Genomic DNA, 24181 nt, shown 5'->3' on the forward strand with positions numbered 1-24181 from the left:
TACATTCGCTGTATATTTAACTTAAGAACAACGGAAGCCCTTTAAAATAAGCCCTTTTTTATCGGTATTAACATCTCTGGCGATGAATGAGCACTCCGAGGGCAAGTTGGTCGTATATTGCAGCTCTAGTTTTAATAGTGTGTCTTTGCGTTCAAACCGGAAAAAAAAAAGATATACAAAGGGTTATGGGAAGATAAGAAGCTTTAGTGATGATCAGTTTAATCCAGATGCTGATAAACGAGCCAATCACAGCGGCTCCAGCAGGAGGGGCTGGCGGGTCTGTTCAGCTGCGCACCACAAAGTTGCAGAGCGTCCCCGAGTCCCCGCCTGCCTGCTTGCACTTGTCATCTCTCGCACCTGGAGCCCTAATCTCGTCCATAGCAACATCTTCATTTTACTTTAGCCTTCTAGACTTCAACAGTTTGATTTAGACGTGTTTCGTTGCGGTCGAAGATGCTGGCTTGTACAGAGATGATCACTATGTGCCTGCAGTCGGCCAAACAGAAGCATCTTCGGGCTCAGCAGCAACAGCAGCCGCCGCACAATGCCGGACAGGGGCTTACTATTTTTCATGATGTGAGTGGATCCGCTCTCTTACTCATGTATTAGTGTTACTGATGCAACACATTGTTGACGCTTTTGCTTTTCATTCATTTTTCTTGTATTTTTTATATTAACTGTAAATTTAAATATATTCATTGTTCAAATAATATTAGATTGAATGAAAAAAAAAAGAAAAAAGAAAAGAAAAGAAAAGATCTGGTCTGAGTTGATATAGTGCTGCAAATTTAAATGTTTTTTCTCTCTCCCTCTTATTTACTTATTACTTTCTAGAGAATTTAGTGGAAATGAAAACTGCATCGTTACAGTATTGTTTATCAGATGTTGTGTGGTGTGCGCTTCGCCATGTACGCGCGTGTGCGTAGGAAAGTAGGAAAAGCTGCAGCTGCAGCTGCTGTCTCTGCATGATAAATTAAGCCCCCAGTCTGACAGGTTTAGGGACTGCTGGGGGTTCTCCTCTTTTTGTTACGCACAGATGCAAACACTTCTGGGCTTTCAGAGGCAATACGTGCATAACAGTGAACCTATTCAATATATATGTATTAAACAAACAAACAAACAAACTAAGTGATCAACTCAAAAATGGTGCTATGATTTATAATGCGCAGCTTACCCTAAGTTGTGCTCAAAACAGTAACAGCCTTATTAACCTGCAATGCTGCCATAGAAACCACCATCCAGCTTGTCATCTTGTTAGAGGTTAGCAGACCAGTGATGTTTCCAAATCTGAGCTCTCACTAGCTTGAAGCTTTCCATTTCCCTTTGACTACAACCTTGTGTAGACAAGGACATTACTTTTGCAGAAATGTCTATTTAAAAGTGTGCACTGTCCCTGAATGGGGTATGTGATTGAAGTGCTTCTCATATTCAGTCTTCGGCCTTGAGCTTTTCTGTTGACTGAGCACTAACACACAAAAAAGACCATTCAGCTTGACGGTTCTATGCTCAAAATATAATTATGCTTAAATTGTTTAAAACACTGTGTGTAGGAGACGGTACTGAATACAATAATAATCAGTCTCAGTCAGAAACGGACATGCTGTCTTGAATTTAAGTGCCATGTTGCTCTGTGCATTGCATTTTTCTCCTCATTCTTTCTTTTTATTGCTTTCCACCTTTATTTGGTGCAGAAGCACCATGTTCCAAGACTGGAAACATTCCTAGCTGTAGATTGACCAAATATTCCCCTGGGACAGCTGAGAGATTTTAAGAATTTTAATCTTTTGTGTTGGTTTGACATTTCCATTAGTACAGGTTTAAGTCTGCATAAAGATTTTGTGTTCCTAAAGTAAAAGCGAGTAATGTGAATCCTTTGTTATTGCAGTGCTACCTACTGATTTTCAAGTGGTTACGAGACATACACAACAGAATGACAGGGGATTAATGACTAAATGCTAATTGATTCAGAACATTTTGTAATTGTTTGTAACAATTAAACTGATTTATTATAAAAGCACGTTGCTTGGTTTTGCATGCAACATATAAGCTTTAATTTGCAGACAGATCTGCACATCAGTGCATCAATTGCAGGATACTGAGCCAGTCACTAACATTAGAGATGCAAAGATTGCAACAAATCAAAGAAAAAGCAAACCTTTAAAAGTGACTGATTGTGCTAGGGTTGTATGAGGCTGTTTCATCATTTACATTGTTGGCTACTCTTCTTAGAGTCTTTGTTTTGTGAATGCAGCAGGCCTGCTTTTCTTAGGCTTTCTTGATTCCTGGCACTTATTTCTGCTTCTTCTCTTCTTTTGCTGCTACTGAGAAAGAAAAATATGATATTTTGGATTGTCACAGAAAGTAAATCATCTGGCATTTACTAACAACAAAGCATATTTATTAGGGTTGTTTTGGTGATGTTATGTCTTTTTTATTAAGCATTGCACCAAGTGGTGTGAAAGCAGAGCCTGAGATAACCCACCGTCTTAATACCCTCCACCATGACATCAGAACAGCAACACAATGGGAAGCAGGTCTGACCTTTCCTGGGCTTGCTGTAAATGATGCATTATCGTCTCCTGACACCGGAGAGTCAAAAGCCACAGCCAAACAACAAACACATTTAACGCTATACCTGATCTTCCTGGAATAGAGGAGGAGTGGAAAATGTTGGCTAGATGGGTCACAGTGCCAAAGTGAAAAAGAACAAGCTGCTGACTGAGATTGTGCAGTGACAGAACCCTAAAGCCGGTACAACATCAAATTTGTATTCATGTAAGATAAGTAGAGTGTTCTGATTGTCCTTTCTATGTGCAATCCAAGTGCAATGTTGCTTTTAATAGGATGAGGAATCAAAAATAGAGCAGCCAGTGTTTCGTGAAGTGAGTCGTTATGACCCGGCTCTTGTTATAAGTCAGGATTGAAGCAGTGGAGAGACAGACAGACACACTGAGGGCACAAGTGCAAACCTTGAGCTTGTTGACCTATAGCAAATTAAAACGAGGACCAAATTCTGCAGGATTAATAAACTGTAGGTCAAAACCAATGAGCACGGCAGTTGTGCTGCTTAACACTGGACATAAATGTCTCAGGGAGTGAAAGAGAATCAATAAAAGAGAACAAATTACGAATCTGTTGTTTTCATTGCAGATCTTGCATTCAAACTCGCTTAATGAAGCTATTGTTTTCTGCTCACCTGAATGACAACCAAGCTGCATACAGCTACAAATGCACATATATGTTTGTTTGTGTGGCTGCATTAATATTTGTGAAATTCTTATTATAGTGCACAGATTGAACTAAAATTGGTTTAAAAATCTAAGTTTCATGTTCATATTTTCAAGACACACATCTCAGTGCATAGTAGACTTGAGTTTTATTTGATTGTGTATTCAAACGCTTTGAAAAATATATTTAGCCTTCACAATAGTTACTTTAGTCGCTGTGTTGTGGCTGTGATCTTTAAATCTAGATCTAAAGCCCTGTTTTACCGCTGTTATTTATTGATGGTGTGTTGGTATAGCTTTCTGTTTTGCTTCTATTTTATGTTGTTTGGTGAAGCCAAACAGTCCACTTTCTATTTTCTGGACAATAATGTTTTCACTGAGCTAAAGAAAAAAGAAATGAAACAAGTAGATTTTTACATGTTGACCAAAAAGCAACTCTTTTTCTCAAAGCAGTCGCACAGGCTTTACAGGATCAACCCTGAGCTTTATCCTGTTGTGTGGACATTTGTCTTTTGCGTGTCAGAAAACAAATGGCTTTCCTCAGTTTTAGTGATTTTTCTACTTTTAGTGAATAATCTATACTGTTGATTTTATCTGATGGGTGTTTTTTTCAGCTTGAGAAGTGGGCTTTTTATAAGTTGCCATTACTGGTGGTTCAAAACTCAGCTAAAAACAAGAAGATTCTATCTTTTTTTAAACTCCATAACAATTGCAACAGTAACTACTATCAAACACAGACCAGTTATATATATATATATATATAAAACAAAAATCTGTATTTGTTTTGGTGTTTTTTTGCTGCAGCTGAGTGATGTGGTGTGTGCAGTCATAGTTTTGTCTTCGTATAGTCATCATTGGTGTATTAAATAATACAACTGACGTAAGTGCTCCATCCGCTACTGTTAATTCAAGCCAGTTTTGTACATGAGAGTCCCCCACGGGGAACAGAATGGAGGAAACCAATTCTATTAAGATTACACAGCATTGTTTATATACAGCGCAGCATCGTTGTGATTAGACTGATAATCCATGAAATGGCTTCAAACGAACATTGTTACCGCGTTATAAAACTGATACGATGGCTATGTTGAAGTAAGCAAAACAGTAAACTAATGCAGGAGCTTTGTTTCTGCTTTTCCTGCTGTCAAATGTTCAGATGCTCATAGTGAAAAAAGGATTTAGTGAAAGGTGGACTTCTGTGTTGTTTGCAGACAAAGCTGCATGCCAGAGAAAATAAGCTGCAAGTGGATCAGATAGTATCTTGTGTTTGGAGTCCCCATTATTTGTGACTTACTGTTACTCTTGCATATTATTGCATACTGTATATTTAACAGAATTGTGTATAATACATATAGCAAATGATTATCCTTCTTACTACCTACCATATTGGCCCTCCTAAGAAATTAATGAAAAAGCATCAGTGAGTCAAACAAATAGACAATAAACATAGTGTGGCGTTACCGTACAATTATCACTTCTGAAGTAAATGACTGTTTACTTTAGAATGATAATTGTTCAACCTATTTTAGAACTGACACTATCAATTTGCTTTCAACCTAACATCACTCACTCATGCAGAGTATAACAGCCTTTGTAAATGTCCTTCTTCTTGTCATCTTTCTAGTCTGTGCACCAGGATAAACGAACCGCAGGCGTTAAACATCCTATTGTGTTTTTGACAAACTGCCATGATTCTTAATAATTTACACCTGCTTATTGCAAGAATCCCTTCAGTGATCCTATGCTAGAAATAAAAACCATCCTCTCCCCCCTCTTTTTGTTTTCCAGATTTTCCGCAGAGCAGACAAAAACGGTGAGTAAACAGTACATAATATGCTTGGTGATGAATAATTTGTCACAATGCATGCTTGTTATTTCTCCACATCCTTCCACTTGTTATTATGCCCCAAACAATCTGGATGGAGAAAAAAAAAAAAGGGGGGGGGGGGGGGGGGGGGAATTTGCATGAATGACTCTTCAAGTGAATCTTCTTTCCTCTGCATGCTTGAATAAGTTTTTCCACCCAATTAAAATTATTCTGAGATTCTGGATTGTAGCCCAAACTTGGAAGAACATGCTGCGGGTGCTGTTTACAAATTATTATGAGTCATGTTAACACAGCCGCAGCCAAGATATTTTTTCTAGCAACAAATTTATTGCCAAATGCGTACAGGATAGACTTCGTATTTCAAGAGTTGGACATCTGTACACATACCTATGTCTGTGTCATAATCAGTTGTTTGTTTTACTCATTTTACCTCATGGTAATGGCACAGTCTACCAAGAACTGTGCTACTTCACAATGATACTGTAGCTCCATACTCACTGTCGGTTAGCCGGATCAGTTTGGTCTGAATGCACAGTGAATGCACCTGTAGATGCCTCCTACGTCACACTGTATAGGGCTCTTAAGGGCACCTTGGGTTTGTAAAATTTGGCAGTGAGAAGATATAAGCATTGCAAGCGCTTACTGTAGTTGTTATTTGTGCCAGTAGCCCCGGGAGACTCCAGCATTAATGCATCAATATTATTGGTGCGTGATGTTTAATGCATTCAGCTAATTTTAATGAAATTACTTTTTGTTGTACAGACTTCCCCCTCAGATTGGTTCATTATAGTTTTCATGAGCAATTTTCAGGAAATTAGATTGAAGTGAAGCTGTAGCTTATGCAGTATTTGCTCTGGGATTATTAATAAATTAAGTAAACAGACAAAGATGACTGCAAAAGCGGCTGCCGTGTCTCTTGTATGTGTGTATGTCTCTTGTATTACACCAGAGACTTGTTTTGTTGAGAAAAAAATATTTTGTGATTTTGCTAAACTGATATTTGTCATTGTGTCAGATGCAATTTTTCTTTTTTTCATTGAGGCACAAAATGATCCATTTTTATTTTGTGATTGCTTTTGACAGTGCAACAGAAGGCACGCATTTCTTAGTGTGCAAAGAGAGAACGCTTTTAGATTTAAGATTTATTTACAGAAGAAAATACGTAAAAAGACTGGCTCACATCAACATCTACCATACTGGGATGCATCTTGGCATGTATTAAGTGCACAATCGATAATTTTAGGAAAGGCAAAGTTCTGATGGGTCAGCATTTACATTTTTTAGGCCCTAAAAGTGAAAACATAAATAATAATAATAATAAGAAGAAGAAGAAGAACTGTCCTCTTTTTATGCTCCAACAAAGCTTTATTTCTTTTTGTTAAATCATCTTTGTGTTTTTAAATAAACAGAACATTGAGACCAATGGAGTCATCTCAGTAATATATATTTTGTAAATTAGGTCAATCTAGTTATTTCATATCCCTTTCTTAAGCTACTCCCTGATTATTGCCCAATAATCAGGGAGTAGCTTAGAGTTTGGAGTCCAAGCTCTAAATAAATTTGTCATGGATGTTGAGGTAATTTGATGCAGGACCTCCAACAGTCAGCCTTGGTAGAGAAATTAGATAAATATTATAATAACAAACAAATGACTAATTTCCAGCTAAAGATTCTCCTCGAGAGTAAGCATGCTGTTAACCACTGTATCTCGTTTCTCTTGTGTTATTATGAAAGGACCTTTGGCTTCCTATCTTACTTTAATTTTCATGCTTTGCTTTTCAGTTTTTAAAGAGCTCTTTAAAATTATCATGAATTTCTATCTCAGTTGTGACTGAAATGCATTTCTACTTTATGTAGTTTTTTTACATTTAACTTTTTCAAGGGAGTTACTTATTCAAACATTTTTGTTATCAGAAATATGTCTACTTACTAAATGGTTTTGAACATTAAGGACTGCACATTTAGTCTGACCTATAATCAGGTTCAAAAGGTAAACTTTTGCTTGTCTGTTAACATCTCATACTCGGTTTTCTTTTTCTTTACCTCAATTCCAAATATCTTCTTCTGTTTTTGAAATGAAATCAATTGAATAGTCTTGGGTATATATTCATTTTTATTGTATGTATTTTATTGTTTTCAATATAGTACAGTATAGCATAGGATAGGATAGGCTAGGATAATTCCATCCATAATGTAAAATAATACCATTCATCTAACAGAATCAAATGCTTTTTGGCATATAGATTGTCACCAGAGCCCTATGATTGAGGAAAAAAACACATGTACAGCAGGTTCAGCACCCTTACTGCTCTGTAAGAGAGATATATTTATTTCTAACATCAGATGAAATAACATGCCAAAGCAAATCAAGAAGAAGTGCACATCAGTAGGACATTATTGCGTATACAGGGTCTACCTCCACACAACAATTACTTCTCAGCAGCTCTTAACAATCTCCTATGACAGGAATTTGACATTATGAATTGTTCTGTTGCTTCCAGCCAAATGTATTCTCTGTTTCGTTATAATGACAGAAAAACTCAAAGAAAATATTCTCTCCTACAACCCCTGCTAGTTATTTTTCATTAGTAATTGAAATATAAATCCCACTGGAATTAGGCGAAGAATATAATATGATGACACCGTCAGAATGCACTGAATAATAGAAACGTGGTAGTTACTAAGCACGTCCTGTCTTGGTAAAACTTATAAAGTGTTACTATGGTTATAGTAACAATGATGGATAATAAACTTGAGTAAATAGTTATTAGAATGTCTCTGTGTAAATATCTAAAAAATATTAGCAATATTATAATTTATGTTTAGTTTTGTCTTGGATGTATAATAAATGTACAATATTATTCAATAACTTATATATAGTGTCTTGTGTCATAGCTCATATGGTATAACAATTGTATTTCGATCACACCTGCTGATACAACCTTTTATATAGTATATTTTTATATACTATGCGTTATGTATTTGTTTACAGTTGAGGTGTATTTTAACCCACACCATGATCTTTCCTGGAAGTTAAAAACTAGTTTCTGTGCATATGAAGTGAATAATAGAAAATGAGAATAAATGGTTAAAAAGAGCTAAAATGAGACCGAATATTGGGCACGTTTTGGTTAGACAGAAACCAGATTTAATGAAAAACAAAATCCGAAAGTAGCTCGACATTTCAAGCAGTTACTCCTAGTTAAACAGTATGCTGTAAAGACTTTGAAGCTATATATATAAATAAATAAAACTTTCTCTCCATTACTACTCCGGAAAAGAATAATTTATGGACCTTAATTTGGAATAGCTTAGACAGCTATTCCAAATTAAGGTCCATAAGAGAAAAAAATCTTATAGTTTTTAACTTAAGTTAAAATCATGATTCAAAAGTTTTATACTGCAACTGCATCCTGCTTTTAATGACTACTCTGAGACCAATGTGCATGAAATCCTAAGAATAATTTAAATAACCCCAACTTTTCTTATGAAAAAATGTTATTTCTCCATATTCAGCAGATCACACTTGCAGTGTTATGACTGAAGATGAAACCTCATCTTTCTTCTAACATCTGCTCTGTGGTGGATAAGACCTGTCAGCGTTATGTTATTACTGAAGTGGAGAATCAATAGGTTGTTTGTTCTAAAAGCAACTTAAGTTGGAATATGGAAGATATAGAGCAGCTTTAGACTTTCTCACAGGTGGCCAGGTGGAACACATCCTAAGTAGAGCATTTGTGCTAAGAATACCAGAATCTGTAACGATGCGGGCATTTTAGTGCATAGAAGTTTACCAAAAGGAATCAAGACCCATCTTTCCTCGTAATGCTTGTTGCTATTGAAGTGATGCATTCATGGGGAATTTATAAACCTCTTAGGAGAGTCTGCAATGGGACTAACCTTTGGAAAGATATGAATGTGCCCTACTTTGTGCCCTACTTTACAGGACGTACTCACTTTCATGTTCTTGTTTACTCTTGCCTTGTGAACACTTTGTTATAGTAATCTGACTTTTATAAACTAAAGTAAAGAGAAAATGTTATATATGATCAGGCCGTGTCCCATTAGCTTTTTTTTTTTTTTTTTAAAAGCAGCACTTTCTTTCTTTGGAAACATGTTTTTTTTTACATCTTGAAACTCCTAAGTGATTTTTCTTTCTAATGAAGAACAATATATGCATATTGCTTTTGCCCCAACCGTCAGCATGATTTAAAGCCGCTTCCTTTTATAATGGAATTTTCTCTACGACGGAGTGTTAAATGGAGGCTTTGGCTATTTAAATTTTGGTTCACTTTAAAGGGTTGTTTTACACGCTCAGCTTCAAATATTCCCCTCCACATCTCTGTTCAACACATTTGTTGTTTTCAAATGAAACAGCTGCACTGAAAACTGCTTCGGTGATAAATGGTTAGAGTGTGGGTTCGGGTCGGGTAATGCCCATCCTTTTTACGATTCTCCCTTGTCAGCAAGTTGTAATCCTTGCATAGTTTCCATGTAGTCTTTTTGTCCTTACTTTCTGAACAGAAATGTCTTATTTTAAAAACACCCTGACTACACGAATAAAAAGTTAAAAGTATCATGCCTCATGTAAAATGCATCGAAGGTATTTTGTCTGTTTCAGGCAGCTCGTGTGTTCTTTAAAACCAGGTCAAAAAACACGCAGACAGTGATTCATTTTGCAGACTGTGGTTTCAATTATTCAACATCAAAGTCATTGTTTGTTCTCTGAAAGTTTGTTCTCTGAAAGCGTTTCTGGACTGGCTGCTGTAAAATCGCATTAACTTCACATTATCTGGAAACATGACCATTACAAAGCCTCAGAAGTCATGTTTTTTAGGAAGGGAGATCTGCTTAGACACCGTATATGCCAGTGGGCCATGCGTGATTTATTAATTTAAGGACATCAGCTGATACTTGGTTTGTGAATGTTTAGTAGCTAGAGACTGTAGCTGATCTAGGAACAACCTCCTTCTAAACGTCAGTAAGACAAAGGAGTTGATAGTGGACTTCAGCACTAAGCAGGAGAGGAACTACCAGACCCCCGTCATCAACGAGTGCCCAGTGGAGAGAGTGGACAGCTTCAAATACCTCGGCGTTCACATCACACAGGACCTGTCATGGTCCTGTCACATCAACACTGTGATGAAAAAGGCCCGACAGCGTCTCTACCACCTCAGACGCTTGAGAGACTTCCGACTGAACTCCAAGGTGCTCAGGAACTTTTACTCGTGCACCATAGAGAGCATCCTGACGGGAAACATCTCAACCTGGTTCGGGAACAGCACCATGCAGGACAGACACACCATCACATAGTACTGACCCACACATATGGTTCTTACACACACACTGGACATTCTGGACTTTGTTTACACTAATTCGATTAGATGCGTGGTCATCTAATCGAATCACTTCATCACTAAATCACTTTAAGCATATTTGCACTGCACAAGACGCTTACAAATGTGGATTGCACAACACTGGACATTATATTTCTTCATTTCCATTTAATACTTGTACAGCTGCTGTTATTGTATATATATGTTTATATTTCTTCATACATTCTTATATATTTCTATACTGTGTATTTGTGTATTTTGCTGTACAGTTATTTTATTTTCAACTTTAATTTATATATTTTATCTTATTCTTTCCCAGTTAAATTTACCCTTCATTCTAATCTGTTGTTGTACAGTTATTTCATTTTTAACTTTAATTTTTATATTTTATTTTATTCCTTCCTAGTTAAATTTACCCTTTTTAATTTTCATATTTATTTCCTATCTTATTCATAGCCTTTTTTTTCCTTTAGGTCACGAGCAGTTGTGTAAGCCTTTCACTGCATATCGTACTGTGTATGACTGTGTATGTGACAAATAAAATTTGAATTTGATTTGATTTGATCTAATAGGACTGTAGAGGATGAAAAGAGCAAATGGAAGTCAGTGGCATTTTAGTGCACCCCTTTCTGTTATATAAAACTCAACACTGATTAATGGCTGGAAGACTTCATTCATTTTAGTGGTGATGCTAATTTAAACTAGGTTATACTGTATGTACTCATGTAAAATGCAGTTCACATAGTTTATTCTCCCACGAGGAGGGGAAGAGAAGACATTTCCTTCAATACTTCCTGCTCTTTAAGTGATCTCAAGGCAAACAATGCAACTGTATAATGTATCATAATTGATCAACATCATTTTAGAGTAACACTTGGCTGTACAAGAATTTCCCATTTTAGAAATAAGTGCTCCAGCATCCACTGTTCTCATCTTTACATCCATCAGAGGAGATGGATGTGTCAGATATGAGGATGGAACCAGATGTTTCCTGACGCTTAGACATATTTTTTTAATCTTTTGATGTCTTCTGTCAGGATTATTACGGATTTTTTAATTAATTTAATGCTGCAAACATAGCTGTAATGTAAACATGCAAATCTGCATGTTTTTACAACTTATACTCCTTATGTCTCCTAAGACAGGTCAAAAAGTCAAGGTAGTGCTGTTCCCTGGGTCAGGATGTCATTGACATCAACTCAAAGCCTTTGAAAAATGATGATGTTCAGGCTTGTGTATTTGTCTGGGTTTTTTCCTTTATGATAGAGACATTTAACCCAGAAATGTCAAAATGAACAGAGGAGACTGCTACTTGCTGTCAATTGGCAATCAAATGGAGAAGTGTTGCTGCTGATCCTTGTTGCTGTGTGTCTTGTTTGGCACTCCATGAAGAGGAATCTTTCCGAGTACAGCGCTGTGACATGTGGCAGGATCTACAGTCTCTGGGTCAACATACTGAGCACAGACGGCATTAAATTATAAGGAAATTGCATAAAGTATATATAAGTGGAACAGCACATATGTCTATTAAAATCTATTAAAAGAAGGCCAGCTTTTAATATGTCATGCTTTTTTTCTAACCAAGAAAACATCAATCACTCTTTCAACATGCACATCAACTAAAATGTGATTTTTAATATGAATTAAAAATTGTCCAAGATACTAGTACATGTGTGGTGATCCAAATGATTTATAGTACGTAAGAGTTCTTTGTATTTTGACAGAGAAAACAAAGGCAGTGAAAGAGACTGGAAAAAACAAAAGACACTTTTTGTGTGACAAAGAAGATTTGATTTTTATTCGAAAAAAAATGTGGGCCAAAGTGGCGAGAGCAGCTTGTTGTCTGGACCAACACATTACACATTCTGGTCAGAGGTAATGTTGAACAGTGTCAGTATGGGTCCACTTGAACAGATGGTCTTCCAGCTTGCCCTTGAATTGCCAGCTTTGCTGAGCCAACCAAGTGGAATGGCATATTAAACCACTCTCCTTTTGCCTTGTCTTTGCATAGACAGGGTTTGATTACTCAGGGGGTTAGAAGCCAAATTTTAAAAGTGTGAAAGTGTGAGTTTCGTAGCTGCCCTGATTTTGCCCTGATATGACTCTCTGTGCAAAAAACTGTCTATTTGGTGGATTTACCAACCTCATATCCATACTTATTTGTGCATATGACTGTCTTAGCTGTATTTCATCATTCTTTATTGTAATGTTACTCAGTTGCATTGATTAATTATGTCTCCAACTCCTTCGAGTATACTTTTGCTTCCCTTTTTAGGTAAATATGCCTAGTCTATTTATTCAGCTGCACTTAAAAACATCTAGCAGCTTCTTTCTGGCAGGCTAACTGCTGACTGATCTGTGTAATCTGTGCTTGCAGACTGATTTATAATAGGCTCACGAAGGAACACTTCTTCACAGATGACAACCAAGCTATTTATCATCTGCTATTGATTTTCCTGTGCATTGTCACAAAAATCTGTGCTCACTGTTAACTAGTCTGAGCAGAATGAGAAAAAATTCAATGTGCTCACCATCTGTAGTGCTTTTACATTTATATTTTGTGGAACACTTATGCATAGTATTAGAATTTAGTTTTTATCTGTTAGAACATTCATATTTGTTTTGTTTTTTTTGCTTTTTACAGACACGCGTCATATTTACATGTTTAAATAAGTGACAATTCTTTTCAAATATGACTTATTACTTTATCAACAATTCAAGCCATTATATATATATATATATATATATATATATATATATATATATATATATATATATATATATATATATATATATATATATTAGGGGTGCAACGATACACAAAATTCACGGTTCGGTTCGATACTTTGGTGTCACGGTTCGATATTTTTTCGATACAAAAAATGTTCATGCCTTTTTAATTTGTCATTTATTAAAATTATAAATATATATTTTAACTCAAAAGTACAGTTTTTAAATTTAACCCTAACCCTTGTGCGTGTTTTTTATTTTGACAGCGAATGCGCACCTGCGGACCACTTATGTGCAGCCCTGGTTATTTAGCTCGTCATATTGCAGCCACAGAAATTCTTTTGTCCATGAAACCATAAAGCTGCACTTTCTTTTTGCCTTATAGTCTGATTTGTCATAACTTCTCCATTTTGTGGTAAGCTTTTCTTTGGCTGTCACTTCTTCACACTGACCTGTCTTATTTGGCTCAGCAGAACTAAAATATATATCTGTCTGTGAAGGTTCTCAGTCATCCAGGTCATCGTAGTCAAATATAAATCCTGCTGCTTTTACACACTCACTCACATAAGCTCAGCGATTCTCTGCGCGATCAACCTCTCACATGTTTAAGCTGCGGGAGATTTCACTTGTCATGTTTGCATAGTAAGCTAACAATTAATAAGACGATGTCAGAGGAATTGGTGCACAAATTATCATCACTCACAGATCAGTGCTGTCGCTCTCTATACACAGTTCGCGCGATTGCAAAGTGAAAGCAAAAAAACAAGCGCAAATTCAAACGCGACTTCAATATGTCACATATTGACAGTGGCTCACCGATGCCAATGACATAATTACCCAGCTACATTTCTGAAAGAATGCAAAAGCATTGACATATATTTTTCCTACAATAGCCCGACGGGCAGGGAAGAGATAGATTTTGGTAGCCCGACTGAAAAAATCGCTAGCTCCAGGACGTTGGGCTAGCGATACTGCGAGCCCTGTATCTGATTGAGGAATCACTCATCTTTGGAAAAGAGAGTTTATTACAGAGAAATGTCTCTTTCCAAAATAAAAGCTATACTATCCGCTTCTTCTGGGCTATATTCTCAGCAGCATATTAAACAGCTGTCTAAATGACTCGGCTAAAGTTAGCAGCATGCTTGCTTGTTTTTTTTCTGCTTCCACTTGTCTTTGCACTAGGATGATGTCGGCGTAAATGTGCAGTCATATTCGTTGTGTTCCCACTAGTGCTTTCAGGTTAATCTCGTTGAAATGACCTTAACGCCACAACACGGCAAATCTCCGTTAACGCCCGTGCATGGGGCTAGACGGCCAACACGTTAACGAGCTAACTGCGCTAACACACTAGTTCCCACCCATGTAATTGAGCATTGCATGGCACATCCAACATACTGTTTTACTTTAGTCCATGACTGCTTACCTTCAGGGTCATACGTCACATGAAAACCAAAATAATTCCAAACGCCAGATCTGAATGAGGGTGGGGGAGGTCCATGTTGTAAGGAGAGCTTAACTTCTGTCTCGCTAGCTTGCCCTGCGCTCTTCCTTCTGACGATGCTGTCTGTGTTGAGCGCTCAGTGAATCTGCGTTCGACTACTCCGCCTAGGCTGCACTGTCGACCCTAGGCGGAGTAGTCAAACACAGATTCACTGAGCGCTCAACACAGACAGCATAGTCAGAAGGAAAGTTGATAAAATAAATTACAAATTTTGTATTGTTCGATACATATGCGTACCGAACCGAAAGCACTGTATCGAACGGTTCAATATCGATACGAATATCGTTGCACCCCTAATATAGATAGATAGATAGATAGATAGATAGATAGATAGATAGATATTGAAATATTTTGTCAGTTAATTCCAAGAAAATAAGATGTTTTATTACTTTTTAGTCATTCAGTTCATTTTTTTTGTTTTCTTTATGCATATTATCATTAATATGAAAGGTTGCAGCTGTGGTAGTTACAAAACAATACTGACTTTCCAGCATAGCAGAAAAGCAGAAAAGGGCTACAGAAGCTCTTGAGCCTTTACACTGAGATTAAAAGGGAATTAAATGGAATAGTTTCCAGAACTAAGTACCACATGTGTAATGAGTTATTTAAAAAGTCCAAGCTAAGATAGGTGGTAGTGTCTTATCCAGCATGTAAACACATGCAAGTACGATGCAATCAGGTGGCTCAATTTTCTCTTTAATGTTAGGCAAGATGTTTCTCCTGAGTTTAGTATTACTGAAACTAAGATTTGGTAGAAGCAAGAGCACAGAAACAAGAAATCATTCAAGCAAGAAGAAAAAAAATGTAATATACATGTTATACACGTAACCACTAGTGAGCCTATCATCTTATAACTGTTGATACAAGGCTGCCTGTCGACTTTGTGCAGTAAACTTTCTTTCTGTTTCAGATGATGGCAAGTTGTCATTTGAAGAGTTTAATACTTACTTTGCTGATGGGATCCTGACTACTGAGGAGCTACAGGAGCTTTTCTATTCCATAGATGGCCAACAGAATAAGTGAGTTTTTGACCTAGTGTTATATTTAATAGATTCTCTCTCGTAAACTTTGTGCTTTTACCTTTTAAAGAGGGCAAAATAAAACCATGCTTAAAGGCAGTGTTAATGTGTTCTTTTCAAGTCACCAGCCACAGATTAAATGTCTCACAGCTGGAGGGAGGTCCTCGGTAAACTCAACTCAAGCAGAATTGATGTTTACCCCCTCCTTTGGACATAAAATACTGTAGGCTAAACCAGCTACTTCAAAACCTAGACTACTTCCCTGAAATTACAATCAAGGAAATCAGCCTCAGGATAGCTGCTGAAATCACCGCACTGCAGTGAACGCTTAACTCTTTTAGCCACAGAGGAAAAGACCATTTCTCCCCTGCCATGTTGTATTTAATGTATCTAAGTCTGATCCTTACCTAAAGCCAGTGTGTTTTATTGCCTTTGGCAGATCAGGTATTTGTATTCATGAGGCATTTTGCAACTTTTCTTCTGTGCCAACACTGAGGCTTAACAAGGTTTCAAAATCTTTGTATAAGCTCAGGTGATATAACAAATTAACCATGATTGGTAAATCACTGAAATGCATCAGTAGGCCCAGTCTCACACACAAAAGCAGACTGGAATAGATGCATATGTGTTTTGGGGGGGGGGGTTTCTTCCTTTTTTGCATCTAACTAGTTTGGCTACAGTAACCACTCTGTATTTATTTTTGTTGTGGTGCCAGTTCTTCCATCACTGTGTGATAAATTGCTTTTGAACATGCTGCTAGGCTAGTATTGCCGCTGTGATGAGAAACAATAGCCTCGAGACCTCTCTAACCACCCTCCAAGCTTTGAGGCAGTTGGCATGAACTGTGCTCTGATGTCTAATTAAAGGTTTTTCTTATTCTCAATATAACAATACAGTTAATGGAGTGGTGATAGGAAGAACGTGTTTTACCTGTATATGCTTGATAATGCTTAAAGTTATGCAGAAAATGCTGGAACTGAAAGCAAAGGGAAAAGAATGATCACATTAGCTATATCTTAATAGCCTAAAAGAGAGATATGTGGGAGCTCATTGTCACCATCCAAATGCAGATTTGTAACAGCAACTGCCAAAAAGGCATTTGTTTTTGTTGTCTGCAGGAGCTGTGTGAGCATTATAATAATGCAGCTATTTACCAGCTTCACTTCCAGTTTGATTCAGTCTTTAAAATGTCATTAAAACAACAGGGGAATTTTTCACATAGTAATGGTAGTAGTAATGGTCTTTATCAAAGAGAATAATTTCTCATCAAATGTAAACCCTTCTGCTACGAAAAGTAAACAAAGACGTATTTATTGCAATGTTTTTACCACTGTGGGAGAAGTAAAACAGACAATGGTCTAACATTTTAAATAATGATAAAATGCAGAAGACATCATTTCTAAGGAGAATAAACATTTCAGGTTAACATGCTGCGCACAAGTGTGATTTATATGGTTTTAACACTTTAACAAGTCTTGTGTATGTCTTTATATGACAACACTGTTATCATATTAACTATATTCACACATAGTCACACCAAACCTCTCAAGCAGAAATGAAGAGCTACATAACTTTGAATTTTCCTAATTAACTCTCAGTATCTTCCCTGCTTCTCTCTTATGTTCTGCTCTGCAGCAATCTGGACACTGACAAGCTATCAGGTTGGTTGGAGCGTGCTTACTCTGATTTCTGTATAACTCCTATCATAAAAGTTACTGTCATAAGTGTTTGTGTTACCCTATCCTTAGATTCTTTTTTTAATTATTATTAGTGTTCATGAGTAACTTCATAGCAACAGTTTAAAAACTCTGGGAAATTTGCATTTTCAAATGAAAGCATTGTATAAAGTTAGAGGCAGCAGGTTTTGCTGTGTTTTCTGCGCACGCCAAACAAGCAACACAACTAAATTATATATCAAAAGCATTTGTGATTTAGTTTGATTTGAATGTGTCGTCTGACATGTTTAGGTACTGCTGAGCAAAATCTGGTAAAAAGTCATGTTTCCCTATTGGTAGACTTCTTGTGTGGAAAGTCAACCAGGTGCTGGTTTCCTAAAATTTACAGACATACAGTAAGAGTCATATTGATATTGTTATATAGTATACACAGTAGTAGTGATATATATAGTAGTGATCTATTGGCCTATTTTTTTAATCATTTTAAAAAATACATGTGTGTCAGATGACCTGAATAAAGTTAAGAACTAGGACAGAGACCGGTAAATATGACTTGTACCCAGAATAAAACTTCTGCATAATTTATTGAATGGGAATGGCATCTTTTGCATCTGACATCAACAGAAGTTGACTGTTTTTCCATAACAGAATGCTTCTTTTATCTCATATGTAGTTCAGTGAACATCTGTCAGCCACTGCTCTATGTTCTTTAGACCAAATTGTTTCTGATTAACGGTTTAAAATTCAGTAATGCAACATAAATGAATGTAACTGAGGGGAGTGTAAAGGCTGCCACCAATCCATTCACCTTGGATCACATTGTTAACTGTGTGTCATGTCACTCGTACTCTTAGCTAGTGTAAAATCAAGTTTTTAATTAAGAATCAAGAGCTAATTACTATTGAGCTTTTTCTTTGCTTTACTCTTGCTCTATCATATATAATTTGGTGAACCTTCCTCGCACAGCCTTTTTACCGTGACACTTTAAATAAGCCTCGGTACACTGCTTTTGCAGTTACGTGAGCTCATTTGTGACATAAACATTAAAATGTGTAGGAGTTTCTTTATAGCAGTCGGTGCTGTCTGGTGTGAAATGAATCTTCACGCTTGCTATCATTAACACTACAAGAGTGAATGAGATATCTTATAACACTGCCTTATTAAAATTAGTAAAGAAAAAACCCTCAATTTCATGAAACGGGGAGCGCTAAGTGTTGCTGACGTATTGTGCATTCATTATATTCTCACTCCTGTAGTCGTCGTCGTCTCTTAATTGGAGTCTGTCATGGCAACATATTAGAGCTTGTCTCCAACTTTTAAACGTTAAAATTAATGTTTGATGACTATTCATGTTCATAGTCCGTGATTGCAATAACACTGACAGGTTTTTTTTGCTATTCCCTGTTAGACTATTTTTCTCAGCACCTTGGAGAGTATCTTAATGTCCTTTCAGCTCTGGAGAGCCTGAATATTGCCATCTTAAAGGCAATGGATAAAACTAAAGAGGTAAGAATTCACCAAAGCACGTGAAGACTCTGAAAGCTATACTATGAACCATTTAGTTTTATGTGAATCTGTCTTAATTTTGGCAGACCACATGGCCACCACTCGCTAGCTCTGAATTCAACAGACTATTGAAATGACTGCACTATTCTCAAATTAGAAGTTTCTTCACACAGACTTTGTACTTGAGAGCTGGCAGGTTGGATGTAGTCTCAAATGTAATACATGCACCATGCAGGTAATAGCAAGAAAAACTGAGGGCTGAAAGCAGTTAGTTTTTATCAATTCAGATGATTCACACTGACTTACATCACCTGTGGTCTCGTTATCCTTGGTCCCACTTTGGAAAATACCGCCAAACCCCGAAACACAAAAATGTTGAATGAGTCGGTGAACGGATATTTACCTGTTAACACTTACCAAATTTTATGTAACAAGGTTAGGACACTTTGACGGGGTTTATCCTATCTCCTATTAAAACCTCAAACTGAGTCTTCACCTTATAATATACTGATTTGCATTATGGGGACATTTCTTTACCTTAAAGGAGGTGGGCCTACATAACGTGAGTATCCAAACCAATCCCCACAATGTAAGTAATACAAGTAGACACAGACACGCTCACCAAGTTAGGTTTTTTTGTGCTATAAATCTCCTGTGTTTAGTTTTGTGCTGATTCTTGTCTATTAGAGGAAGCCCCCGTGTACACAGATGGAGCCACTGCTGCACTAAGTCTCCCAGAAGTGATGAATTAACAAAAGAGGGAAAAAAAATATTTCAGGCAGGGATGGGCTGGGAAATAAATCAGATGGGGAGTTTGACCCAAGAATGACTTAATACGTTCTGCACAAAACACAGCAGTGTTGTCTCAATATCCTAACTATAAATGAGTCACAGATATCCTATATAACACAATAATCTACCCGATACTTTGGACACAACTGTGATGCTGTTTCTGTTTATTAACTTGTCTGTCAAAGCTACAGCGTGTACTGCACCAGCATTAACATGTAACTAAAATCGTTGACTTGACTTCCCCTTGTTACTGCTTGCCCTTTTTTTTACTCCAGGGAACTTCTTAACATTTCTGTTCCTGTCCAGCAGCACAGCACTTTTGGTCCTTTTTGCTGCAGCAATTACTGCTCCCACTGCTAAAGCTGCAGATGGAAAAAAACCACTGATTAGTATTTAAGCCAGCAGTCTGCCCACCTATGTACTGCGGGTCCCATGGGCCTTGATTGTGTTCAGTCCAAGCAGAAGAATCAATCCACATAATCAGTCTTATTTTTAACAATTATAGTATGCTTGATTTTAAGAAAGTAGCTTCCTTAAGTGCACATTCTCTTCCTGAGCATTAAATGAGGAGACTGGTAAATTGTGTGAGTGGTTAATGAGAAACTGCTGCAGGAAGAAGATGTTTTGATGTACCTTAGTGCTTAGACTAGAGCAACAGGAAGAAGGTAGTCTGGTTGTGTGCGATGGTTTTTAGTTTTCTGGTTATACTAGATTAATAAGAGATAGAGACAGAGATAGAGCAGGAAGGCAATTCTCCATGAAGAGGAAGAAGCACAAGCCATGACTTTACTTGAGAGATTTTGTTGTTTTTAATACTTGGCCTGACTGCAGAGATGTTCTGTGTTTATTAGGTAAAACAACCACACATGCCATAATCAGGAATCATGCACAGCACCAGTTTCTTGTAGTGTCACCAAGTGACACTGCAAAATTATGCAAAAAGAAGCTTTGCAAAGTCCTGAGTAGCACCAATGGACTATCAGTGCAGTGCAATCCCATGACCTTAAGTCTTGTTCAGTCTGCAATTTTCAGTCCTAACTGCTACAAATATTCTCTTGATACTCCTGATGTCCCACGGTGTGTGTGTCCCAAAAACCTCATGTAATAATATGTACCGGTTTGGCACAGCCTAGCATTTCTGTACCTGTTTATTATGTTGCTCAACTAGAGCTGACAAAATGTTTTAAAAGTGCTTGAGGATTTTTTGAGGTAACAGCTATGAATCAGGGATTTAAAGTTTAATAGGAGTTGTTAAATGAGAAGAGTGGAGGAAATGTGTTCTGAATAATTATGGAACCTGCCTTAATTAGATCACCTACCTCCTCTATTTGGCCTCTTCTTTAAAGCTGTTGAAGTGGGTAAACCCCTAGAGGATTGTGCAGTCACTGGTTAGCAGCTGTGGTCTGTCAGTGCTTTGGACTGCTAATCCCATGATGCTTTTTCAGTAGAGGCTCGTCATCGCAAGTTTTGACAATGAGCTATGCAATGTTACTTCACTCGCACATTGCGTGACTATGTCTCCTTTGAGAATGCGTAATCACATTTGTGTTTGGGGACATGAGCAGCAATTATGTCTCCTATTAAAGTTCTTCCACCTTGGAATTTGAATACGCACTTCTGAATAATGTATGTGTTCTGAGAATTAATTAGCCCATTTAATTGCAGCTGTCACACATTTCACAAGTGCCTGCAGTTGTTTTGGAGAAGTTATCACATGATCGCTCTCTCTCCTTCTCTGTGTGGTGTGTCTTGTCTCAGAGCTGCTTTTCCTTTCTTTGCGCTTTGGTTTGAGCAGTTTGTCCTTTAACCCTTTGTTCTGTTTGTCGCTCTCTTTCTCAGGAGTACCAAGGTGCCAGCGTGTTGGGTCAGTTTGTCACCAGATTCATGCTAAGGGAGACATCCAGTCAGCTGCTTTCTTTACAGAGGTCCCTGCAGTGTGCCATGGAGGCTGTGGAAGAGCAGAGCAGCCCTGCCCCGTTAGTACACTATGTGATACAGTATTTTGTGTTTTCTGTTATTTGTTACATTTTATTCAACACTGTTTACATACTATTAAAGTCTTAGTCGTAATTTAAGTAGAGAACTTATGAGCAACAGCATTTCTGATGACTGGTGCTGTAATGCTAAACTCAGGTATAAGGATTACCTTGTGGTTTTTTTTCATAGATGCTGTTCTAATGAAAATTTAGAATTTTTAACTCAACTTTACTTTACAACTTTAAAATTCTGCTGCAACACTGCACAGAAAGGGAGTACAGTCATGCTTTTCTATGCTGCATATATTTTAAATGTAATTTCACTGTTGTAAATCTTTAATTCCAGTTAATTAAGGCTTCTGCTTCTACTTTTATATGTAGATTGGAACATGGTCAGTGGTTTAGGTATGACAGAGTTGTCAGAATTAGTCCTCTTTTGTTGCCCACTGGATGGACTTGCAAAGTATGTAGAAACACAGTGCATACTTTCGAGAGTGACACTGTATTTTGTACCAAGTATTTTATTGCAGAGTGGATCACACTATGAGAATTGTTGTCTGAACTGTTAATTACATGTGAGCCAGAAGCCTGAACCATCATTAGTTATAAAAGCGCATTACTTTTTTCCTCTCACTTACCACAACACATAGAAGCTGCTTGAGCCGAGGGGACATGCTGATGCTTCTCTTTGATTTTTCAGATTTTAGAATTTGTTGCGCTTGCATCATTCTTATGATGTTCCTCGGCTGTTTTTTAAGAATGATTTTTACACTAAAGGAAAGGAGAACATTTAAAGGTTTTTTTGTTTGTGTTTTGTTTTTCTTAATGCAGTGGTTAAATAAGTTCAGCCCAACTGAGATGTGCAGCAGACAGTCCAAACTAAAATGAATAAAACACATCTAAGAACTCATTCCAGTCTATACAGTGTGGTAATGATGGATCTAACAGAGGAAATGCTGCATATATGTTCATACTGCTTAGTGAGGTGTGGTATAAGCCAGCGTGTTTGTTAGCTGAAGGAGAAAAATGACTCATGCTGGAGGGATGATTTCTCTGGTAGACTTTGCATTCTGTCGTACCATGATGCTCTGTGTAATTTAATATAATAATCCTATATTTTTATATACAGTGCACCATAATAACTCAGAATGTTTTTCTCTCTTTAATCATTCAACAATGTTTTACTAATATCTCACTTTATAATCTCTCTTTAAAAAATATTCAACCACAGCATTTCAAGACTACTACTGCTAATGCAAACTGCTTCAAGAAATACACACATACTATTTTTTAATTGTGTCAACAGAAAACTTCCATAATTCATTATTAGCACAACCAGGTATGAAAAAAACAGTTAGCATTGGTCTAAGCAATACTTTTAAGCAAGAAATTCACTTAATCAATGCTGTATCATGAAGCTTTCTTTCAAGACATGCCTTTGAGCAGAAAGCTTTGAATTTACTGTATTCTCACAGGCTTTCAAACAGATGCCTCACTAATAGGTAGACTGTTTGAAATTCAGAATTTCTGTCAAAGACCTTAATGCTTTCATTAAATGTAAATGAAGGTCATGGAATAAAAACACAAATAAACTGCTGTCACCAATTAAGAATTTGGCAAACACGATCCATCTAGGCATTTAATGAGTAGAAGTCTGTGTCAGCACAGGTCAAGATTATGACTAATGCTTTGGCAACACTAACTGTTCTCATTTAAAATAATAAGGATACTTTTCTACATTTTTCATGGCTAAATAATTTGGTAGCACTAATCGCAGCCTGGGTTGTCTCTTTTCTTACCTCTGGGTGCCACGCTGGCATTATTGAAGATAATAGAGTGATTATAGCCAGGGTGAATTATTGAGAGTTGACTGGGGGAGGCAGAGCAAGGGAACAAGGCTAAAGGATGATATTGGTAGCAGTGACATATATAGACAGTAATTCACTAAGAGAGAGAAAGCAAAGCAGAAAAAAGAAGTAAATGGATAGCAGAATGATACAGAGAGCCTAAGATGAATTGGAGAAAGGAAAGAAGGCCTGTACAAATGAACATAACACGGAGCTTTTTGGTCAGACACTTTTAATATTGCTCAAGCAGATATAGATTTGGACAGACACAGTGAGTGTGTGTGTGTGAGTGACAGAATTAGAGACATATTGAGTTAAACAACAAACAGCTTATTTCTCTCTCCTTTGCTTCACTGCAGTAGATTTATGGTGGTTGCAGTGGCCTTTGGGCTCCAGGCTGTTCTCAGCATGATAACCTCCTAGCAATGCACTCCCTCTGCGCTGTCAGCATGATCCTGCACACACACACACGTAGACACATACACAGACACACGTATTAACGTGCACACATAACAACACAACAAAAGGAGGGAGACACTGGCTCACACTACCAAGTACAAACAAACGCGCAGAAGCATTTAGACACACAGAGAGCCACACACACATACATAACTAAATCAAAGTCTTCACACACACAGACACACACACACACACACACACCACACACACACAGACACACTATCTCGATTGTCACACCCTCATGACTAACATCCTGCCCTTGACACTCTGCATTTAGCACAGCA

At 37.2% G+C, this 24181-nt stretch overlaps 1 protein-coding gene across 1 annotated transcript in view; it reads left to right on the plus strand.

Annotated features, from left to right (window-relative positions):
- The first annotated feature begins 278 nt into the window (after positions 1-278).
- Positions 279-24181, plus strand: part of necab3 (N-terminal EF-hand calcium binding protein 3) — a 45896-nt gene continuing 21993 nt past the window's right edge. The window contains exons 1-6 of the mRNA XM_085457611.1: positions 279-576; positions 5016-5040; positions 15533-15641; positions 17277-17302; positions 18726-18823; positions 21455-21591. Of these exons, the coding sequence (XP_085313737.1) occupies positions 454-576; positions 5016-5040; positions 15533-15641; positions 17277-17302; positions 18726-18823; positions 21455-21591 (518 nt within the window). The 5' untranslated portion in view covers positions 279-453. The remainder of the gene's footprint in view (positions 577-5015; positions 5041-15532; positions 15642-17276; positions 17303-18725; positions 18824-21454; positions 21592-24181) is intronic.

Source organism: Copadichromis virginalis, linkage group LG5, assembly GCF_057382275.1.
Source record: "Copadichromis virginalis isolate Kocher_CV1m ecotype Utaka linkage group LG5, C_Virginalis_male_GT1.1, whole genome shotgun sequence".
Taxonomy (NCBI): domain Eukaryota; kingdom Metazoa; phylum Chordata; class Actinopteri; order Cichliformes; family Cichlidae; genus Copadichromis; species Copadichromis virginalis.